The sequence below is a fragment of the Condylura cristata genome, unplaced genomic scaffold, assembly GCF_000260355.1.
Source record: "Condylura cristata isolate star-nosed mole 26May11 unplaced genomic scaffold, ConCri1.0 scaffold00010, whole genome shotgun sequence".
NCBI lineage: Eukaryota > Metazoa > Chordata > Mammalia > Eulipotyphla > Talpidae > Condylura > Condylura cristata.
In genome coordinates, this window is record NW_004567111.1 from 42,215,055 (window position 1) to 42,232,288 (window position 17,234).

A 17,234-nucleotide genomic window follows, 5' to 3' on the forward strand; every position below is an offset into this window, starting at 1 on the left:
GGGGAGCAGAACAGGCCGACTGATGAAGTACACTGCTGAGGGGAGCAGCGGGCGGGTCAGGAGAGGTCTGCCACGCCAGGTGGGTCACCTCTAGGCCAGGGGATCGAACTCGAGCTGAAGCAGCTCTGACTTCCTTGCAGTACTGTACTTTCACCAGGGAGGGCCCTGCATGACTATCTTAAGTGACCCTAATATATGATTATATTTATACTTTTCAGTTATTTAAAATATGAGTATAAAGTTTAATCAAAATCAGCACTCATTCTCTAGCTAGCTACACACTCATTAACAGGCACAATTGTCAGAGCTGCCCTTTCTCAAGATGCGACAGCAGAGTTCCTTTAGAAACACACATGTTCTTTTGTGTTTTGCCTCTATCATAGTTCCTTGCTCGCTGCACCTCCAATCCCTTTTTCTGGGCTACTGTTGGCTGTCTCCAGAGATACTGAGTCATAGGGCCTGGAATTCAACGATCAGAGTTATGACCTTTGATCACACTCCTCCAAGACCCTTGGGTATAGTCGGTCTCACTCCTTGACCTGACCCGCAGTCACTCAGCCACGGACCCCAAGTTCCTAGATGAATTGCTGTTACTGCTTTATTAAGTCTGAGCTGAAATTCCTTCTCCTCGAAGAGCAAGAGTGCTCATCCTTTGAGTTTGTGTTGGCTTTGTCTCATTCAGGACCTACTTTCTACTCTTTCTTTAAGAAATTATCCTTGTAGACCCACGGGGAGGCACAGTCGCCCCTCCTTTGACCAGAATGGGCAGAGTCCACTTTGTCCATCATCTTGCATTGCGTGTCCTTAGCCTTCCTGCACAGTTGGCACAAAGCTGCCATCTGCAGAAACTATGCTCTCTCTAATCCAACAAGGTGAGATCTGGAGGCACCCTCAGCACCCCAGCACCAAAGGCCTTCCCTTTCACAACCCAGAGCCTCCCTGTGGTGGGAGGAGATAGAAGTTGGTGCTTCTGGGAACATTGACTCAGGAGGTAAGTGCACAAGGGAGCAGAGTAAAACCCCAGAATGGGATGGGATCAGTGTGGAGCTCCCCCCACTAGCAGCCCGCTGTGAGTCAGTACCAAGATATAGCAGGAATTGAAGGGCAGGAGGATCTCATTATCTAGGAAAGATCGACATTAAGGGAGCCCTGGAGAGAATAAACATGGGTGGGCTCTCTCTGTCTCTTCAAATATGAATGCGTGGACCTGGGTAAATGGGAGTTTAATCTGGTTTGGGTGTAATGAGTGAAGCCAAGACACTGCCAAGCACATGCTTCCTCGTTCTAAATGGAGGCCTTCTCTAAGTGAATTGCAAAAGCCTCCAATAATTGCATTTTGCAAATGACTAAATGAAGTAAGCCCTGCAGGTCTATTCTTACTTTTCTAAGAGGGTGGCTTTCCAACCCCTCGCTCTTCCGCAAGTCAGCTCAGCGGAGCATCCAGCAGACATAGGGAAAGTTTCCTGCAAGAGAGAGCAGCTTTTCTGCAGGATGAGGACTGCGTGATGCACATATTGGTAGACGTCTCTAAGGCACAGACAGTCCAGATCTACTCTTCCTGCAGGCTGGAGGTTGGACCTGCGCTTCAAGGTCTCCACCTAGGGTTCTAGAACAAAAAAGGGTGCTCTCTCAGCATGGCTTTACAGTGGCCTGATAATGGGTCAGCACTTTCGCCTCCAATTTGGTGATCAATGATACATAAAGTCAGCTTGTGTTTTCTTTCAGCTAGCTTTCCTGAATCTGCTCAGATGCCTGTAGAAGGTTTAAGGTCTTTCTGACTGAGTGCTCTTACTGGTGGCTGCTTCAGAGAGTGAGCCTTGCTCTGGAAAGGAAAAAAGAAACCAAAGGAAGAGCATGGACACATGTGTAGGACGGGAAAGAGGGTGGCTGGCAGTGGACAGTCCCTTCCTTGCAGAAAAGACACCTGGAAACCTCATAAAGTGGTATCGGGAGCTAAATTACTGAAGAGTAAGGATTATGGGCCAAAATTTTGACTCACTGGCTCTCATTGCTCTTCTTTAAAACATACTGGGAATTCCTCTCATTGCAAATAACCTTTCTTATTTAGGGATCAGTAATTCCATTCATAAATGAATATCATTACAGATAGCTCATGTTCCAGCATCATCCTTAATGGTTGGGTGTGGTATTTCACCACCATGAAATCAAAGACCTGCTTGCCAACAAACCCAAGCAGCCCCCTGATTTCACATAAACGTGATGTCTTTTTGTCTCTCAAGATCTAAACATCTTCAGGACTCTCAGGACTCTCTTGGAAATCCTTCCTTTCTTGTCTTTCTGAAACCACTCATGGCCATTTGTGTAAAAGTCTAATAAAATAGAATCGTGCAAAGGAGTGATGAAATATTTTGCTCACACTGAAATGAGTCACATCCTCCAGACAACGTGTGGGCACTTACTTCTACAAACAGTGTGCCCTAGGTTTACCAGACATCACTCAAAGTGCAGGAAGGAAAGATATTTCCTTTTTTTTTTTTTAAACCAGTGATTTCTTCTTCCAAGAGACTGAAAGCATTGATTAAAAAAAAGTCCATAAAGATTTCCTTTAAGCAGGAATTGAACAATTAAAGACTGTGGTCATCAGTCTTTCTGCCTTGTGGATTCATAGCTCTGTGCCACAAGTAAAATTGTTTAATCAAGAATGGCCAGTAAATAAAAATAAACCATTGCACACCAAGTCTTTTTCAGTGCCATTTTCCTTACACTGTGGAGTTCATTGGTTTTGCCAGTATATTTCTGTTTTAGTGGGTGATGCCTCATTTACATAGGAGAGAGGAATCCAGCAAATTTTTCCTATGTGATTTAGCATCCACTATAGGACTCAATCTTTTAAAAATAAAAACACCCCCAAAAATCCATGTCATGAGGGCACTTCCATGATTGTGGAGAGCCCATCCTCCTTTCAGATCAAAAGTCTGCCTGTGAATCTTACCCAGAGCAACGAGGGGCTCTCTAGGTGGGGGATTATTACCTGCGGATGCAGTGTGTTCTAAACTGGTCCAGCCACCCAAGAGCTTCTGGATACCTATGATGACTCCATGTTTTGACACATTAATAGATGATGACACATTAAATCTTGTGATTTGCAGCTAGCATTTTGAAAAAAACAAAATAGAGTTTAAAAAAATTAAACCAAAGTATTGCAGATCCTAAAGGAAAGGATTGTTTTGTGAAACTCTGGCTTCCGTGTGTGTGTGTGTGTGTGTGTGTGTGTGTGTGTGTGTGTGCATGCGCGCGCACTCTTACTTTGTGCCAATGGGTGATGGAAATTTTTACAATGGTTCACCTGTAAAGCATTTGGAAAATCATTGCTCTGATTTACTACCAGAGAGAGAGGTCATTTTATTCAATTACTCTTGTAAATCATGCATTTAACCTTAAAACGACAGGCATGACAACAATAAAACAGTCAACAAGCTCTTGGGGGCTCAGGAGTTGGAAGGTAGCAGAGTTGAGGAGAGTGAAAATGAAAACTCCTGGATTGGTTTCACTACTTGTAATTGGATTCCTGGAATTCCCTTCAGTCTGGGAAATGGCATCCCTGATGGTAGGTGTGAACTGCAGTGTGGGGGCTGGTTAGGAAGTGGGTGTAGAAGCCCAGGAAGATCTGCCAGCCTGTGTTGGTGAAGGTGAGGGCCCCAAGGTGCCAGCTGCTGGTCTTACTCAGGGAGCAGCTCTGGTCTGTTTGAGAAAGCGGCTCCCTAGGAGTCAGACAGACTAAGCCAGTGGGGCTGCCATTTCCTAGCCTTTGGCTCAAACCTTTGTTTCTTATTTGAACAAGGGGCATAAAAGCTACTTCATGACTTTGCTGTAAAAGTCAAGTGGAGTAAGATGGCATTAGCATAACAAATGTGAGTTCCTGCCATTCACCTAGTGTTGCTGGGCAACAGAACAACCCTCCAGCAGGAAGGCCCTTATTTAGCCATCCTGACCCATAGACAAGGGGAGGGAATGGGAGCAAGATGGGAGTGGCTGGGAAGCCAGGTCCAGGGCTGTGCACAGCGCCCCCCACCCCCCTCACTGGCAGCTGCCATCCTCCTGGGAACATCCAGGCCTGGGCAGTGAAGTCCGTGTGCTTTCCCCTGACTCTGGATGCTGCCACATCACTCCCAGAACCTGCCTGTTCCCCCTGGTCTCAGTGCCTGGCTGAGAGCAGCTGTCATGGTTGCCGACTCGTCCTATACTTCGGGCCTCTACCCTTTGCACGGGAGGAGTCCACCTCTGTCCCCCAAGCAGGAAGAGATTGCTGCAGGCCACCCTGGCTCAGGAGCCCCATAATCACGTGTGACTACCCCACAGGTGGAAGATATCACCGCCAGCCACGAGGCGGCTCTCCTGGAGATGGAAAATAACCACACGGTCGCCATCGCCATCCTGCAGGACGACCACGACCACAAAGTGCAAGGTAGGTGCCAGGGCCTTTGTCTCAGCTGTCCTGCTGCGGAGGCAAGGACACTCCTTCCCCTCTTTCTCTTCTTGACCTTTCTTCTTTACTTTCTCCCTGCTGTGACCTTTGCACTGGTTCCAGGATGCAGGTAACTGCCTCTTTCCTCTGGAGCTATTGCTTTCCACCTTGCCTGGATTCTGAATCCCTGGGGAGCTGGGAAAGGTGATACCCCCGGCCCTGGGTTTCTGCTAGCCGGTAAGGGTGCAGCCGGGGCTTCAGGAGTTTCTCAAGTCTTCAGTGATTCTAGTGGGTGGCCAGCTTGAAAACCACCATTCTAGGCCCTCCCTGGTGGCACAGTGGGTTAAAGCACAGCACTGAGAAGCTAAAACCACTTCAGCATGAGTTCGATCCCCACCCCAAGGTGACCCACATGGCGCGGCAGACCTCCCCTGACCCGCCTGCTGCTCCCCTCAGCAGTGTACTTCGTCAGTCGGCCTGTTCTACTCCCCATTCTGTCTCTGGTGAAGTCTCTCACCACCCCTGCATCTCTGGCCTGTACCCCAGTTCTGTATGTAGAAATAAATAAATCTTTAAAAAAAAAAAAAAAGAAAGAAAGAAAAAGAAAATCACCATTCTAGAATCAGCATGGAAATCCTGGGTTTTATGTGTTTTGTGCCCTTAAAAAATTAAATAGCAACCCCCATATGGCTACACTGCTCCCACATTTTTGGTGTTCGTGGGGTGAGAGCAGCATCTGCATGGATCTGGGTCTCCCCCACCTCATCTGCCACCTTCCAGGAGGGCTTAAGGAGAGTCTCTGAATCTTTCTTTTGACATTTTTGTAACTTGGAATTATCTTTAGATACTCATGGTCTTATATGCGGTGTAACAACAGCAGCAGCATTTGTTAAGTACCGCTAAGATTTTCCCTAGCAAAAGCAGCTTTTAACACTTCGAACACATATTTATATTAATATAACCATTAGTTTTTCAAATCTCCTCCCTTCACTTTCTTTCCTAGTTTGCTGGTGATTAAAAGTATATTAAAAACAAAGAAATTTTAATAATGGGTTAACAAATTTTAAAATCTTAAGAAGTATATGTTTTATTGTTTTCTCTTATTTTTATATGTTCTTTAAAAACAATGAAACTTAACAATGGGTTAATATATTTTTATTTGAGAATGTATATAATTTTAATTATCATTTAATGTTCTAGGTAACTATGAACAAACAATGGGTTTGCTCAATAGTCACATTCTTGCCTCCCTCTGGCACTAAGCCCACCACCTCTGCGAACTATTAGTCCATGAAATAGCCCAAAGAGTGATTAGTTGCCTGAGAACTAGTTAAATGTGTCACCTGAACCCTGCCAGCTTGCCTCACACTGCAGCTGTGCCAGGGGTTGTAACTGTGAGTAGCAATAGGCCTGAGTTCTGTTGCTTCCTGTCACCACCAAAAACCAATGAGCGGAGACAGAAATTGAATCTATAAGTACTTTTACTTATCAGACCTCCGGCCATCGATCTGAACAAACAGCGGGCCTAACACCCTGATATCTCATCCCAACCTGGCCTTTCTATACTGGGATAGACAAAAACAGTCATAAGCAAACAGCCTGTCAGAACAGCCAACAGCCCGTCACAATTTATGTTTCTGGTGTTCGTCACATTCAGCCCCCTCCACTTATCTTGACCCGGGTACATCCTGGCCTGCTGATCCTGGTTATTTTCTTCAGGCATCATCAGAGCAGGAATCTCAGTTTAAAGTAGAAGAAAACATCATTAGTCATAAAGTGTGTATTCCTATACTAACCCTTTATCTCTTCTCTATCTCACTAACCCTTTATCAGAACCACCTAGAGGGGTGTTTTTAATTCTGATGTGTAGATTTCACCATTGTAATACAAGTTTAATTCCTCTGGGGTACAACCCAGACATCAGGATTTTCTCTTTTTTTTTTTTTTTTGTATTTTAAAAGGACAGGTTTATTAGGAAAAAAGGGGAAAAGAAAAATAGAGGCATTTGCACAGGTGGGCAAGAGCTGCTGCCTTTGAAAGGTACAAGTTAAATGGACTCATGCATGTCTCAGATTTGCAGTCCTGGGACAGAAATGCTGGCTCTGGGAGTTTTTAGAGCTCCCCAGGTGATTCTGATATGCAGCAAAAATTTTAGGTCTGTAGTCTCATAGCACAGAATAGCCTATGGCCTTAAAATAATGAAATGTGTTAGGGGTACAGACATAAAAGCCTTGGTTTAAACCATCTCCGGAATAGACACTGATTTTTTTTTTTTTTTTTTTTAGATATATTTGTTTGTGCATATAAGAGCTGTGGTGTAGGCCAGAGGTAAGGGGTGAGAGGGTTCACCAGGGACAGAGGGGGGAGCAGAACAGGTGGAATGGCTGAGATACACTGCTGAGGGGAGCAGCAGGGAGACAGGAGAGATCCGCTGCACCATGTGGGTCACTCCCTGGCCAGGGATGAAACTTGTGCTGCAGTGGCTGCAGACAGCTTCACAGTGCTGAGACTTAACCCCTGGTGCCACCAGAAAGGCCCTAGACATTGAGTGTTCATTTAGGGTATTGGGTGATCTAAAGATGCCCTAAAATCTAGCACTGCGCCATAGGGAAATAGTCTCTGGAAAAGGAATGTAAATACAATATGCCACGGTGTTGCCTTTTGTTTCTGGATCTTGCTATGAATAGACCTGGCAGATTTGTCTGACTAATGAAATCATATTTAGATGCCATGTCCATGGCCTTTGAATTATACATAATGTTAAGAGAATGAGGCATACATAATGGTAGCTAAAAAAAATTCATTATTGTGGTCAGGATGATGCTTGCAGTGACTACTAAAACTAATCATTTAGACAGCGGCAGATGTACCAGAAAGCCACATGGTTTATGTCAATGAAATCAACACAAACTTTTTTTCCAAATGTAAATTCCAGCTATAGCAATTGTATTTCTTAGAGACCTTTACCATCATTAGTTAAGAGATATGGGTCAATGGAAAGCACAGAGTTTTCCTAATTGCAGCTCATACCAGCCAGAATGATAATTGCTGGTCTCCAGTACTTCCCTGCTCCAAGCATATGATCCAGGCTGATTAATGAGACCTTTCCTCTCTCCAGTTACAACACGAAAACAAATTGCTTGTGTAGCCAGAATAGGATGGGCTTTACCCAGCTAATAAGACTGTTCCCATCTGGAGGAAAATAGAATCCATTTGCTTAATAACTCTTACATGACATCTCTTTCTGCCGAACTTGCAAATTATCATTGTGATGACACTTTTCAAGAATTAGAATTGTTTCAAACTCTCCAAGAGGATCCACTTCCTTCCTCTGTCTGAGTGTGTTTGCTTCGACTCTTTGCTCAAGCAAATCCGAAGCTGTGGTTTTCCAGGGTGGGCCAGCAGGCCACTGTGCCCTGCAGACTCAGCTGTGGCCCCTAAGCATCCACTCCCAGCAAGCCCAGGCTGCAAGGGACTGCCTGATGGAGGCTCCACTCTCCTGGGACCGCTCCCTCCTTGAGCCCACATCTGGGCTGCTTCATGGAAAGAGTGATCCAGGCAGAAGAAAATGCAGATTTAACATCGACTCCCCAGTTATTTCACCATCAAGATAAGTTAGAGAATCAGTGTGTGCTGGGAGTTGAGACGGATTGACCCAGGATGTTGGTACAACCGGGGCTAGAAATGTGGAAGAGAGAGAGAGAGAGTGTGTGTGTGTGTGTGTGTGTGTGTGCGTGCGTGCAAACACATGTGCCCTGTTTGCTTCCCTCCCTCATTTTTCACCTCTTTCCCACTTTCTTTTTTTCCTTTCCTGTTCCCTTTCTCTTTCTTTCCCCCTAAATAACATTACATACAATTTCAAACTAACAGAGGAGTCGCTTTAGGCTTAAGTATACCAGTATCCCTCAGTCCCTAGTCTTAGCCTGGCAGAAGAGTCTTGAGTCTTGTTTGGTCCTTTTTCCAAGAAAGAACAACTTAACAATGTGATATCTTCTTTCCAGAATTGATGTCTACCCATGAACTTGAAAAGAAAGAATTGGAAGAAAATTTTGAAAAGCTGCGACTGTCATTACAGGTTAATATTGCCAACTCCAATATCATAGTGGTAGCCTCATCATTCCTGCTACAAACATTTATCAAGGACACACATGCTGGGTGCTGTGGTAAGCATGGAGTCGAGGTCAATGAGGCATGCTCTGAGCAATCGACTGTCTGCTCAGAGTGCTATCGTGCATAGAACTCAAGGTAACACATGAATGTTACCAAATGAATACTGCCACCAGTGAGCCCCGCAGGACTCCAGGAATTCTATGGTCAGGGGAGTAAGAAGTTGTTTGAAGAAAGAGAAGATGTGGGGGGAGCCTTCCAAGCAGAGGGAATGGCATAAGGAGGGCTCTCAAGGACACATGTTACAGAATATGTTCTGTGGTTTATAAGAAGGACTTTCATTCCTGGAGGTGAGTGAGATGAAAAGAACTTCTCTTCCTCCCACTGCTGACTTCCAGAAAATGTGGGTCTCCATGCCAGGGACTTACCTGCCTGACTTCTTTCTGACCTTATAGGGAGAAGGAAGGGTCTCCTGAATCTCATGTGCTTCCCACCAATTGCTTCCATGGACCACCTCAGCTCTCAGAGGGGCTGCTGGGAAGTAGGGGTGAGGGTGTTGGCCCCACTTCCACTCCAGATCTCATAGTGAGATGATTTATTTTTTTAATTGATTTAATTTTTTAGGGACACACATCTGGAGGTGGGAGATTTTGCTCTTTCAGTGACACACTTTCTCCTGACAATTTTCATTGCCAAGAAAAGAACATGAGTTGTGTCGTCACTACTGAATGTTCTAGTCACAAATGGGAAACTGTTGCTGCCCCACCCCCCATCGGCCCCATCAACCCATAGACAGTGTGCCTGTGTCATCCTCATAGGCTTACTCTGGGCAAAGTAACCCCAAATCACTCAGGTACCCTAACATCCCACACCAACAGGTACACCACCCTCAAGGAATGCAAACCAGGTACATGACAAAGAGTCACACACAATGTTACAAACCCCCATCTGTCCAAATCTCAAAGCAGTGAGCATTTTGTTTCCCTGAGTCTGCCCCTGAGGTCAGCAGACCTGCAGGCTTTAGGATATAACTCTCCACAGACAGAAGTCACGTGGCCGGGGACTGCAAGCTGCGAGGAAATGGCATTGTTTGAGTCAACCTCCTCAGGCTACGGGCCAAGAGAAACCGGTTTGGTAGTAAGAGAGTTAGCTCTGGGTGTCATCCTCACTGTGCCTCTTCCTAGCTTTTAAGTTGGGGGCTATTATGTAAACTCTCTAAGCCTTAGTTTACTCATCTGGAAAATGGGATTGACAGCAGTGCTGGTATCACTGCTGTGCAGTGGATAGCACTGGCAGTCTAAGTGCTGATAAGTGAAAGCTACTGCTATTCTAGTAGTTTCTTTTTCTTTTTTTTTTTTTTTTAAGAGTTATTTATGCATAGAGAACAGGCTAGAGAGCTGGGGCAGTGAGAGGCTTCAGCAGAGACAGAGTGGGGAGTAGAACAGGCAGATCGACGAAGGTCTGCCCAGGACATGCCGATCATCTCCCGGGCAGGGGGATTGAACTCGTACTGAAGCAGCTGCAGCCAGCTTGCGGTGCTGCATCCTAACCCGTTGCACCACCAGGGAGGGCTGCCTATTCTAGTCATTTCCAGCAGAGATTCCTTACTGCTGTCAGCCTTGTCATTGATATTGTCATGCCCTGGCTTGCTCCTCAGTGGACCATGAGGGGCCAGGTCACCAGCGGGGTCTTTGTGCCTCTTCGTTTGACATAAAGAGGATCCCCAAGGTGAAGGCCAGCCTGTCCTGTGCGGTGGCTCGGGCACTGTTGTGTGTCTGTTGCATCTATTTTGAGGAAAGGTGAATAAGGTGGAAACATCACAGTGTGACATTTTAGCTCCATGCCCCGTGGTATGTACTGATGACTTTTTCATTGATTTGTTTGTTTGTTCCTCTGAAGAGAGGCTTGAACGAAACGCTTCCTCTGACAAGGCTGAGAGGGTTTGTGTAGAAGCCATGTAGCAATACAGTCATTTTCATGCTATTTCTAGAAGGGAACGGAGTTAGTGCACTGGTGGGCACGGAGCCTGACTGGGGTTGCCCTGGGCTGTGATTTACATTCCCCAGATCGTGTGCATACAAGCTGCCACTGATAACTCTACTGTCCTGATGCACTGGCATTTCCATGTAATGGCACTGGAGGGCTTTTTTTCCTTAAATGTGCATGAGAAATAATTGGAAACAGCAGAAATAAAAAAGGAACCTGCCAAGGGTGGTTTGCACAACAGGTCTCCTGCCACGATAAAGAAAGCAGTCAAGCCAGCCTTCCTTCACGGCAGTGCTGATATAAAGGATGGTGTCATTTACATCCCCAGCTCCTGATACTCGATGCAATGAGGCCAATTCTCTTGCCAGAGGTTTTCATGGGAAGTTCCTAGTCTGGCCCCTGTGTTTTAATGTAACACAGATGGTGAAATTGCATAGAGGACTCTGAAATACTCATTGTGAAAGCGGCACCCTCTCTCACTTTGCTTGAGCATCAAAAGAAAGCCTGTTCTGGCACCCATGGCTGGCTTTCGTGATCAGTCACTCCTGGGGTTGCCAGGGGAAGGGTCAGCGTAACACATCTGCCCTGAAAGCCAGGGACAGGGCTTCTCAAGCATGCCCTTCGGCCTCCACAGCAATGGCTGTGTGCCACAGCTGGTGTGTGCTGGGCTCAGGCTGATGAGGGGAGTGCAGCTGACCAGGCAGGACAGAGCAGGACGTGCAACCCAGCCATGAGGCCCAGAAAGGCTTAGCAGAGGATGTGAGCTGGGAACAAGACAGAGTCTCTGAGGAAGGCTCTGCCAACATGAGGGCTGGATATAAAATTAGGGGTACATGAGCAGAGAATATAAAAGTAGAGGTTGTGCAGCAGGACCCCAGGTGGGGAGATAAGAAAGGTTGATGGGGAAGGACATTGTGCATGTTGAGGGTGGCGGGGTTTCATATAGGGAGGTGACAGTTTCAGTCAGCTTTACACATTCAAAAGCTCCCCCTGACTCCAGTATGTGGGCTAGCGGGGTACAGCTCAGGTGTCACATCCAGAAAGAGCCAGTGGGATGACACCAGATAGGAGGAGTGCAGTCGGGAGAGCCTGTGCGTTCCAGAAAGACAGTGGAGTAGCAGGGCTGATCCCTGACCTGACTGTGTTTGGTGGCAGGTGGGTCTTGGGCTGAGAAGTCAAGGATGGGTTTCTGGAATGAACTTTACACACAATTTTTTTTTGTAAGGTAGTTTTGTGGAGAGGTAGACCCAATTTTTTAAAAAGATACATTTATTTATGCATACAGAACTGGGGTGCAGGCCAGAGGTTCAGGGGAGGTGAGAGGATTCACCAGAGACAGAGTGGGGAGCAGAACAGGCAGATGGACGAAGCCCACTGAGGGGAGCAGCAGGCGAGACAAGAGAGGTCTGCCGCACTGCACCATGTGGGTCACCTCGGGGGCGGGGATCAAACTCGCACTGAAGTGGCTGTGGCCAGCTTGTAGTGCTGCGCTTTAAAACCTTTGCGTCACCAGGGAGGCCCAGAACAGCAACAGTTCTTCATTGTCCCTTCTAGAGTGGGGGCTAACGGCCCCCTGGGCCAGGTGTTTCTCAGTTATTAGTGACGAAATACCCTCCCTTGCCAGGCTCTTCTAATTGGGGAGTAGTAGGGACAGAGACGTCTTCAAGGTGCTCAGAGGAGGACCACTTCTTTCTCTCTCTCTCTCTCTCTCAGACACACACACACACACACACACACACACACACACACACAGTGCCTTTCATAGCACTGTTTCCGTGTGATATCTTCTTGAACACGGCACCAGGATGGGAGAACAGAGGGGAGCAACCTGCTCTCCATGACACCCTTTGTGTGCTGCCCCATGTGAAGAGAGAACCATGTAACTCTGATCTTACCCTTGAGGAGTAGCCCAGATGTAAGCTGAGGGCAGAGGCAGAGAGGACCTGGGTGGGGAGACAGAACACTAGTGGAAGGTGCATGAGTGCCACGTCAGAGCACTTCGCCTTGGGCGTGGTGGGGTTCCCAAGGGGAACACCTTTGACCTGCTTCCCAGGCTGCAACACCTGCAGTAGACCAAGCTGGATTCTTGTCATCACTTACAGGACCAAGTGGACACGCTGACCTTCCAAAGCCAGTCTCTGCGAGACCGGGCCAGACGCTTCGAGGAGGCTTTGAGGAAAAACACAGAGGAGCAGCTGGAGGTAGCTGTGCTTTCCAGGCTTCCTCAGCACACCCAACCCCTGCCCCAAAGACATTCATGTTTGACCTTGCCTCAGATGCCCAGGGTTGCCTCAGGGTCTCCCCAAGACAGATTCTCTGATCTGCTGCTAAAGCAACCGCTGGTCAGGATCTCTCTGGGATTTTATTTATTCATTTGTTTAATTTTTATAAACAACTTCTTTATTTATGCATACAAGAACTGGCTTAAAGGCCGAGGTAGAAGGGATTCACCAAAGACAGAGTGGGGGCAGAACAGGCATATTGTACGACAGGAGACCTCTGCTATGCCATGGGGGTCACCGTCCTGGCTGGGGATCAAACTCATGCTGCAGGGGCTGCGTATAGCTTCACAGTGCTGTGCTTTGATCCCTTGTGCCACCAGGGAGGCCCCTCTCTGGGATTTTAAACAGGGTCCTGTCAACACCTCTCCTGAGGCAGAGGACAGCGGTGGGTTCCTCCATCTAACTGTTATTCTTGCCAAATTCCACACCAATCCTGACCACTGCCTCAGAGCTCTTGTGATAAGCAGAACCTAAGGACTTTCTACCATGGCCATGGCCTCCCATCTGCCCCAGCCCCACTCCCCCCACTTGGGTGTAGACAAGCACAGGACATCCCGCTGAAGTGTGAGTCAGTAGGTCTAAGGGAACTTTTTCCAGAAAAGTTGGCAAACTTCCTTCCCTCTAATGTAGGGTTGCCAGATAAAATACATGACACCCTGTTAAGTCTGAATTTAAGATAAAAGAATTTTGTAGAATGTGAATGTTCCATGTGATCATAATCATTGTTTATCTGAAATTCAAATTTAATCAAGTACCTTATATTTTTTGTTGTTTTTATTGCACCTGCCAACCTTACTTTAATATTTCTTTTCCTAAAATAGCTTTTCTGCTTTTTAAACACTCTGCTCATTTCTTATTCATGGGCTGGGGTGGGAGCGCCTCTCATGGCCCCAGCCTATAAATCCCCACCAGTTTTGGAATGAAGACATCCGGTGGCTATCAAGGCAATGAAGGATTTACTTTTTCCTCCTAGCATCCCTTTCTGGGGTGGGCTGGTAGCTTCGGGGGAGTCCAGCATCCAGACTTTTCAGGGGATGATGGCTTCTCTCCTGTTCCTTGAGGAGCTGAATTTTTTTTTTCTTCGTCCATTATATTCATTGATTGGATGGATATATTTGTTCATTTTTTATGTCATTTTTAAAAAATTTTATAATAGTTTATTTTTACATATTTTAGCATCCCCAGAAAGGGATGCTAGGAGGAAAAAGTAAATCCTTCATTGCCTTGATAGCCACCGGATGTCTTCATTCCAAAACTGGTGGGGATTTACAGGCTGGGGCCATGAGAGGCGCTCCCACCCCAGCCCATGAATAAGAAATGAGCAGAGTGTTTAAAAAGCAGAAAAGCTATTTTAGGAAAAGAAATATTAAAGTAAGGTTGGCAGGTGCAATAAAAACAACAAAAAATATAAGGTACTTGATTAAATTATTTTGACATATTTTTGTGCATTTTTCCATCTCAGTTGCAATCCCCGTGGGCTTCCCATCACCAAATCACCCATGTGCCATCACCATAGTCCAGTGCATTTCCCTCCCTCCCCTGTTTTTGATCCCATTCCCCACTCCACCCCCACAAAATGTCTCTAGTATATAGCTGTTCATCATTATCATTATGTTCTCACCTGTTCCGTTATATTCCTGCTATCAGAGAAACCATCCGGTATTTTTCCTTTTCTTTCTGGCTTATCTCACTAAGCATGATCTTTTCCAGAGGAGCTGGATTTTTAGAAATGTTCCCTGCCAGACTCGTGGGCATCTTTAGCAGGCAAGGGGCAAGGTGGTGGGCATTTTCTTGCCTCTTGGGAAGCCTGCTCGTGATAGCTCCATTTCACTGATTTTAGAAGGTGGACGAAGCCCAACCTTGGCCGGGGCCTCTGGTAACTAACTCGTTGTCTTCTTCCCTGCAGATCGCGTTGGCTCCCTATCAGCACTTGGAAGAAGATATGAAGAGCCTGAAGCAGGTACTAGAGATGAAGAATCAGCAAATACACCAGCAGGAGAAGAAAATTATCGAGCTGGAAAAACTGGTGAGTAGTTCTGTTTGACAGCATGGGGCCTGGGCCCCTTTCCTGCCCATCACTCACAGCTGAGCATAAAATTCCATAGCTGTGTCCAAGGCCTTTTGGGGGAGCCAGGAGCTCCCTTGCAGATTCTCAGAGGTGGCCTCATCTGGTACAGCTCTGGGGCCTTCCTCATAGCCCGCCGATTAACCGCCGCCTTCCCCAATCCATCGCTCTGTGTCCTCCCTCCTCTGGCCAGCACCCATGGGCCGTCATGATGCGTGTGCCAGTGGTGGGAAGAGCACTTTGCACAGTGTTGCTCTTTCTGTCTGACAGCAATCCTGGAGAAGACATACATGTGCACCTGCTTTCACAAAGGTGGAGGTGAGACTTGGGGAAGGGCCCTGTCTCTCCAGCACAGTTAGGGTACCAACCCAGTGCTCTGAATCTCTGCCCTCACCACACTCCCTGCCTTACCTTTTAGTCTGGCTCCCTCAGAACTAGCAAAGGATGCCTTTCTGGGTGAATGGAGTGCCCCAGAGTTCACGCTTCAGCCCTGCAGGCTCGGGGCTGAGCTGAGAGACACAGAGGGGAAACGTATGCCCTAGGCGAGACTCTTTTGGTGTGGAAGCTAACCCGAAGGTCTCAGATTCTTACCTTTTCTCTTATTACAGTTTTTCATAACTTTTGCTACTATGAATATAGAATATATTAGAGGGAATTATAAAATAAACAAAAATGAGAAAATTCACATCAGTTAGGATGGGGACAGATTGGAGCGAGTGTGTAGCACAGTATCCTGGGTCATGTCGACCACCTACACCTCACAGCAGCCCAGCGCGCCTCGCTACCCCAAACAGGCCAGGGCTTGACCAGCAGGGCTCCCACTGTCCTCCTCCAGGATAGACCCTCACATACGCTTGTTTCACCCCACAGCTGCCCCCCATAAGGTTTTGGATTTATTTGGCTGTTTTTAGCCAGGCTTTCTGCAGCATGCATGACTTCTCATTCCAGAAACATTTCCAAGCAGAGAGCTGATTCAATCACTCCATTTCCTTGGAGCAAAGATAAGGGCTGACAGAGGAGCCTGGTGAAGCGCCTCGATACAGGCCAGGCCTTTGTTTCCTGAGCTTTATTCATGGAGTGGTGACACTTTCCTTTAAGGATTAGCTATACTAATAGTGAATTTGTCACATTCTTTTCAAAAAATCATTTATTTCTAAATTCACCCTAGAATGAAATTACATTTCACATAGGTCTCAGGCCTTCGGGGACGCACTGACCAAGGCAGGAATGGCCTAAAACTGCCGGGGAAATGGCCATGTTATTTTCTGATATTTTGCCAAGACAGTCTTGGGCTTTGTGTTCCTGGCTACCACGGCCTCAGAAGGAAAACGTGTCCACGTTATATTTACTTCCACCCCTTATTAACTCAGAATGCCGTGTAGTGCCTGCTTGCCGGCTCAGAGGTGCTGACATGGCACACTTGAAGCACCAGGGGACCAGTTAGCCCAACTCAATCCCAGTGGTGCTCATACATTATCTCTGACAATGGTGAGGTCTGGGGACACGCACTATAAGACATGTATTCTACACAAGAAACCAACATAAGCACAAACGTACAATGTGTATAAAGTTATACACACACACCCTCCGGTATTTTCTGTTCTATTAATTTTATTTGAACAAGAAATGCTACTCATGTCCTTCTACCTGGTTTTATACCCTAGAGATTGCAAGCTGTGATTTGCAAACACTGATCATGATAACCCAGAAGCTCCACTATCTATCTTAAGGTCTTGCTGAAAAGTCTTACTACTGCATCCTTTATAGGCAGAAAAGAACATTATCCTAGAGGAAAAGATCCAAGTTCTCCAGCAGCAGAATGAAGATCTCAAAGCAAGGATTGACCAGAACACTGTTGTCACGAGGTAGGCGGCCTAAGTGTCTCCTTACAGCGACTCATTTTTCAGGTAGCGTCCATGAGCATCTGTTATGAGCAGTAGTGGTGTGGGATATGAAGGATCCGAAGATGAGAGTTGTGGCCAGGGTGCTCCAGGGCTTCGAAGTCCATGATGGCAGGCAGATGTGCTGACCAGCATGTGCAGTGGGGGAAGGCAGCTGTGGGCGCGGTGACCCAAGCCAGGGCTGGGGGGTCACGGCACTGTCCCTGTGCCATCCCTAGGGTCAGCTGCCACTAACTCAACCTCCTCAGCCCTTGGGGCTCCTCCACACCGGCTCCCCATTGCCCGCCTTTCCTCTTCAGCCCTTGACTTTTGGTCTGTCCACTGTACACATGCCTCTCTGAAGCCACCAGGGGTTAGTGGACATTTCCGGGAACAAGGACACCTGAAAATCATGCCCCAGCATGGACAGCTGGTCACTGGATCCTCATTTCTCCCTTTCTTGCCTGTACCCATTGCCTAATCAATCT

General features: G+C 46.9%; 1 protein-coding gene across 3 annotated transcripts in view; it reads left to right on the forward strand.

Moving 5' to 3' along the window:
• Positions 1 to 17,234, forward strand: part of MTUS2 (microtubule associated tumor suppressor candidate 2) — a 417,304-nt gene that overhangs the window by 396,894 nt on the left and 3,176 nt on the right. For 2 of the 3 annotated variants that reach the window (XM_004680175.2, XM_004680176.2), the window contains 5 exons: positions 4,321 to 4,426; positions 8,428 to 8,501; positions 12,622 to 12,720; positions 14,708 to 14,827; positions 16,634 to 16,731. In XM_004680175.2, the coding sequence (XP_004680232.1) occupies positions 4,321 to 4,426; positions 8,428 to 8,501; positions 12,622 to 12,720; positions 14,708 to 14,827; positions 16,634 to 16,731 (497 nt within the window). The remainder of the gene's footprint in view (positions 1 to 4,320; positions 4,427 to 8,427; positions 8,502 to 12,621; positions 12,721 to 14,707; positions 14,828 to 16,633; positions 16,732 to 17,234) is intronic. The other variant, XM_012723287.1, reaches the window with a different exon arrangement.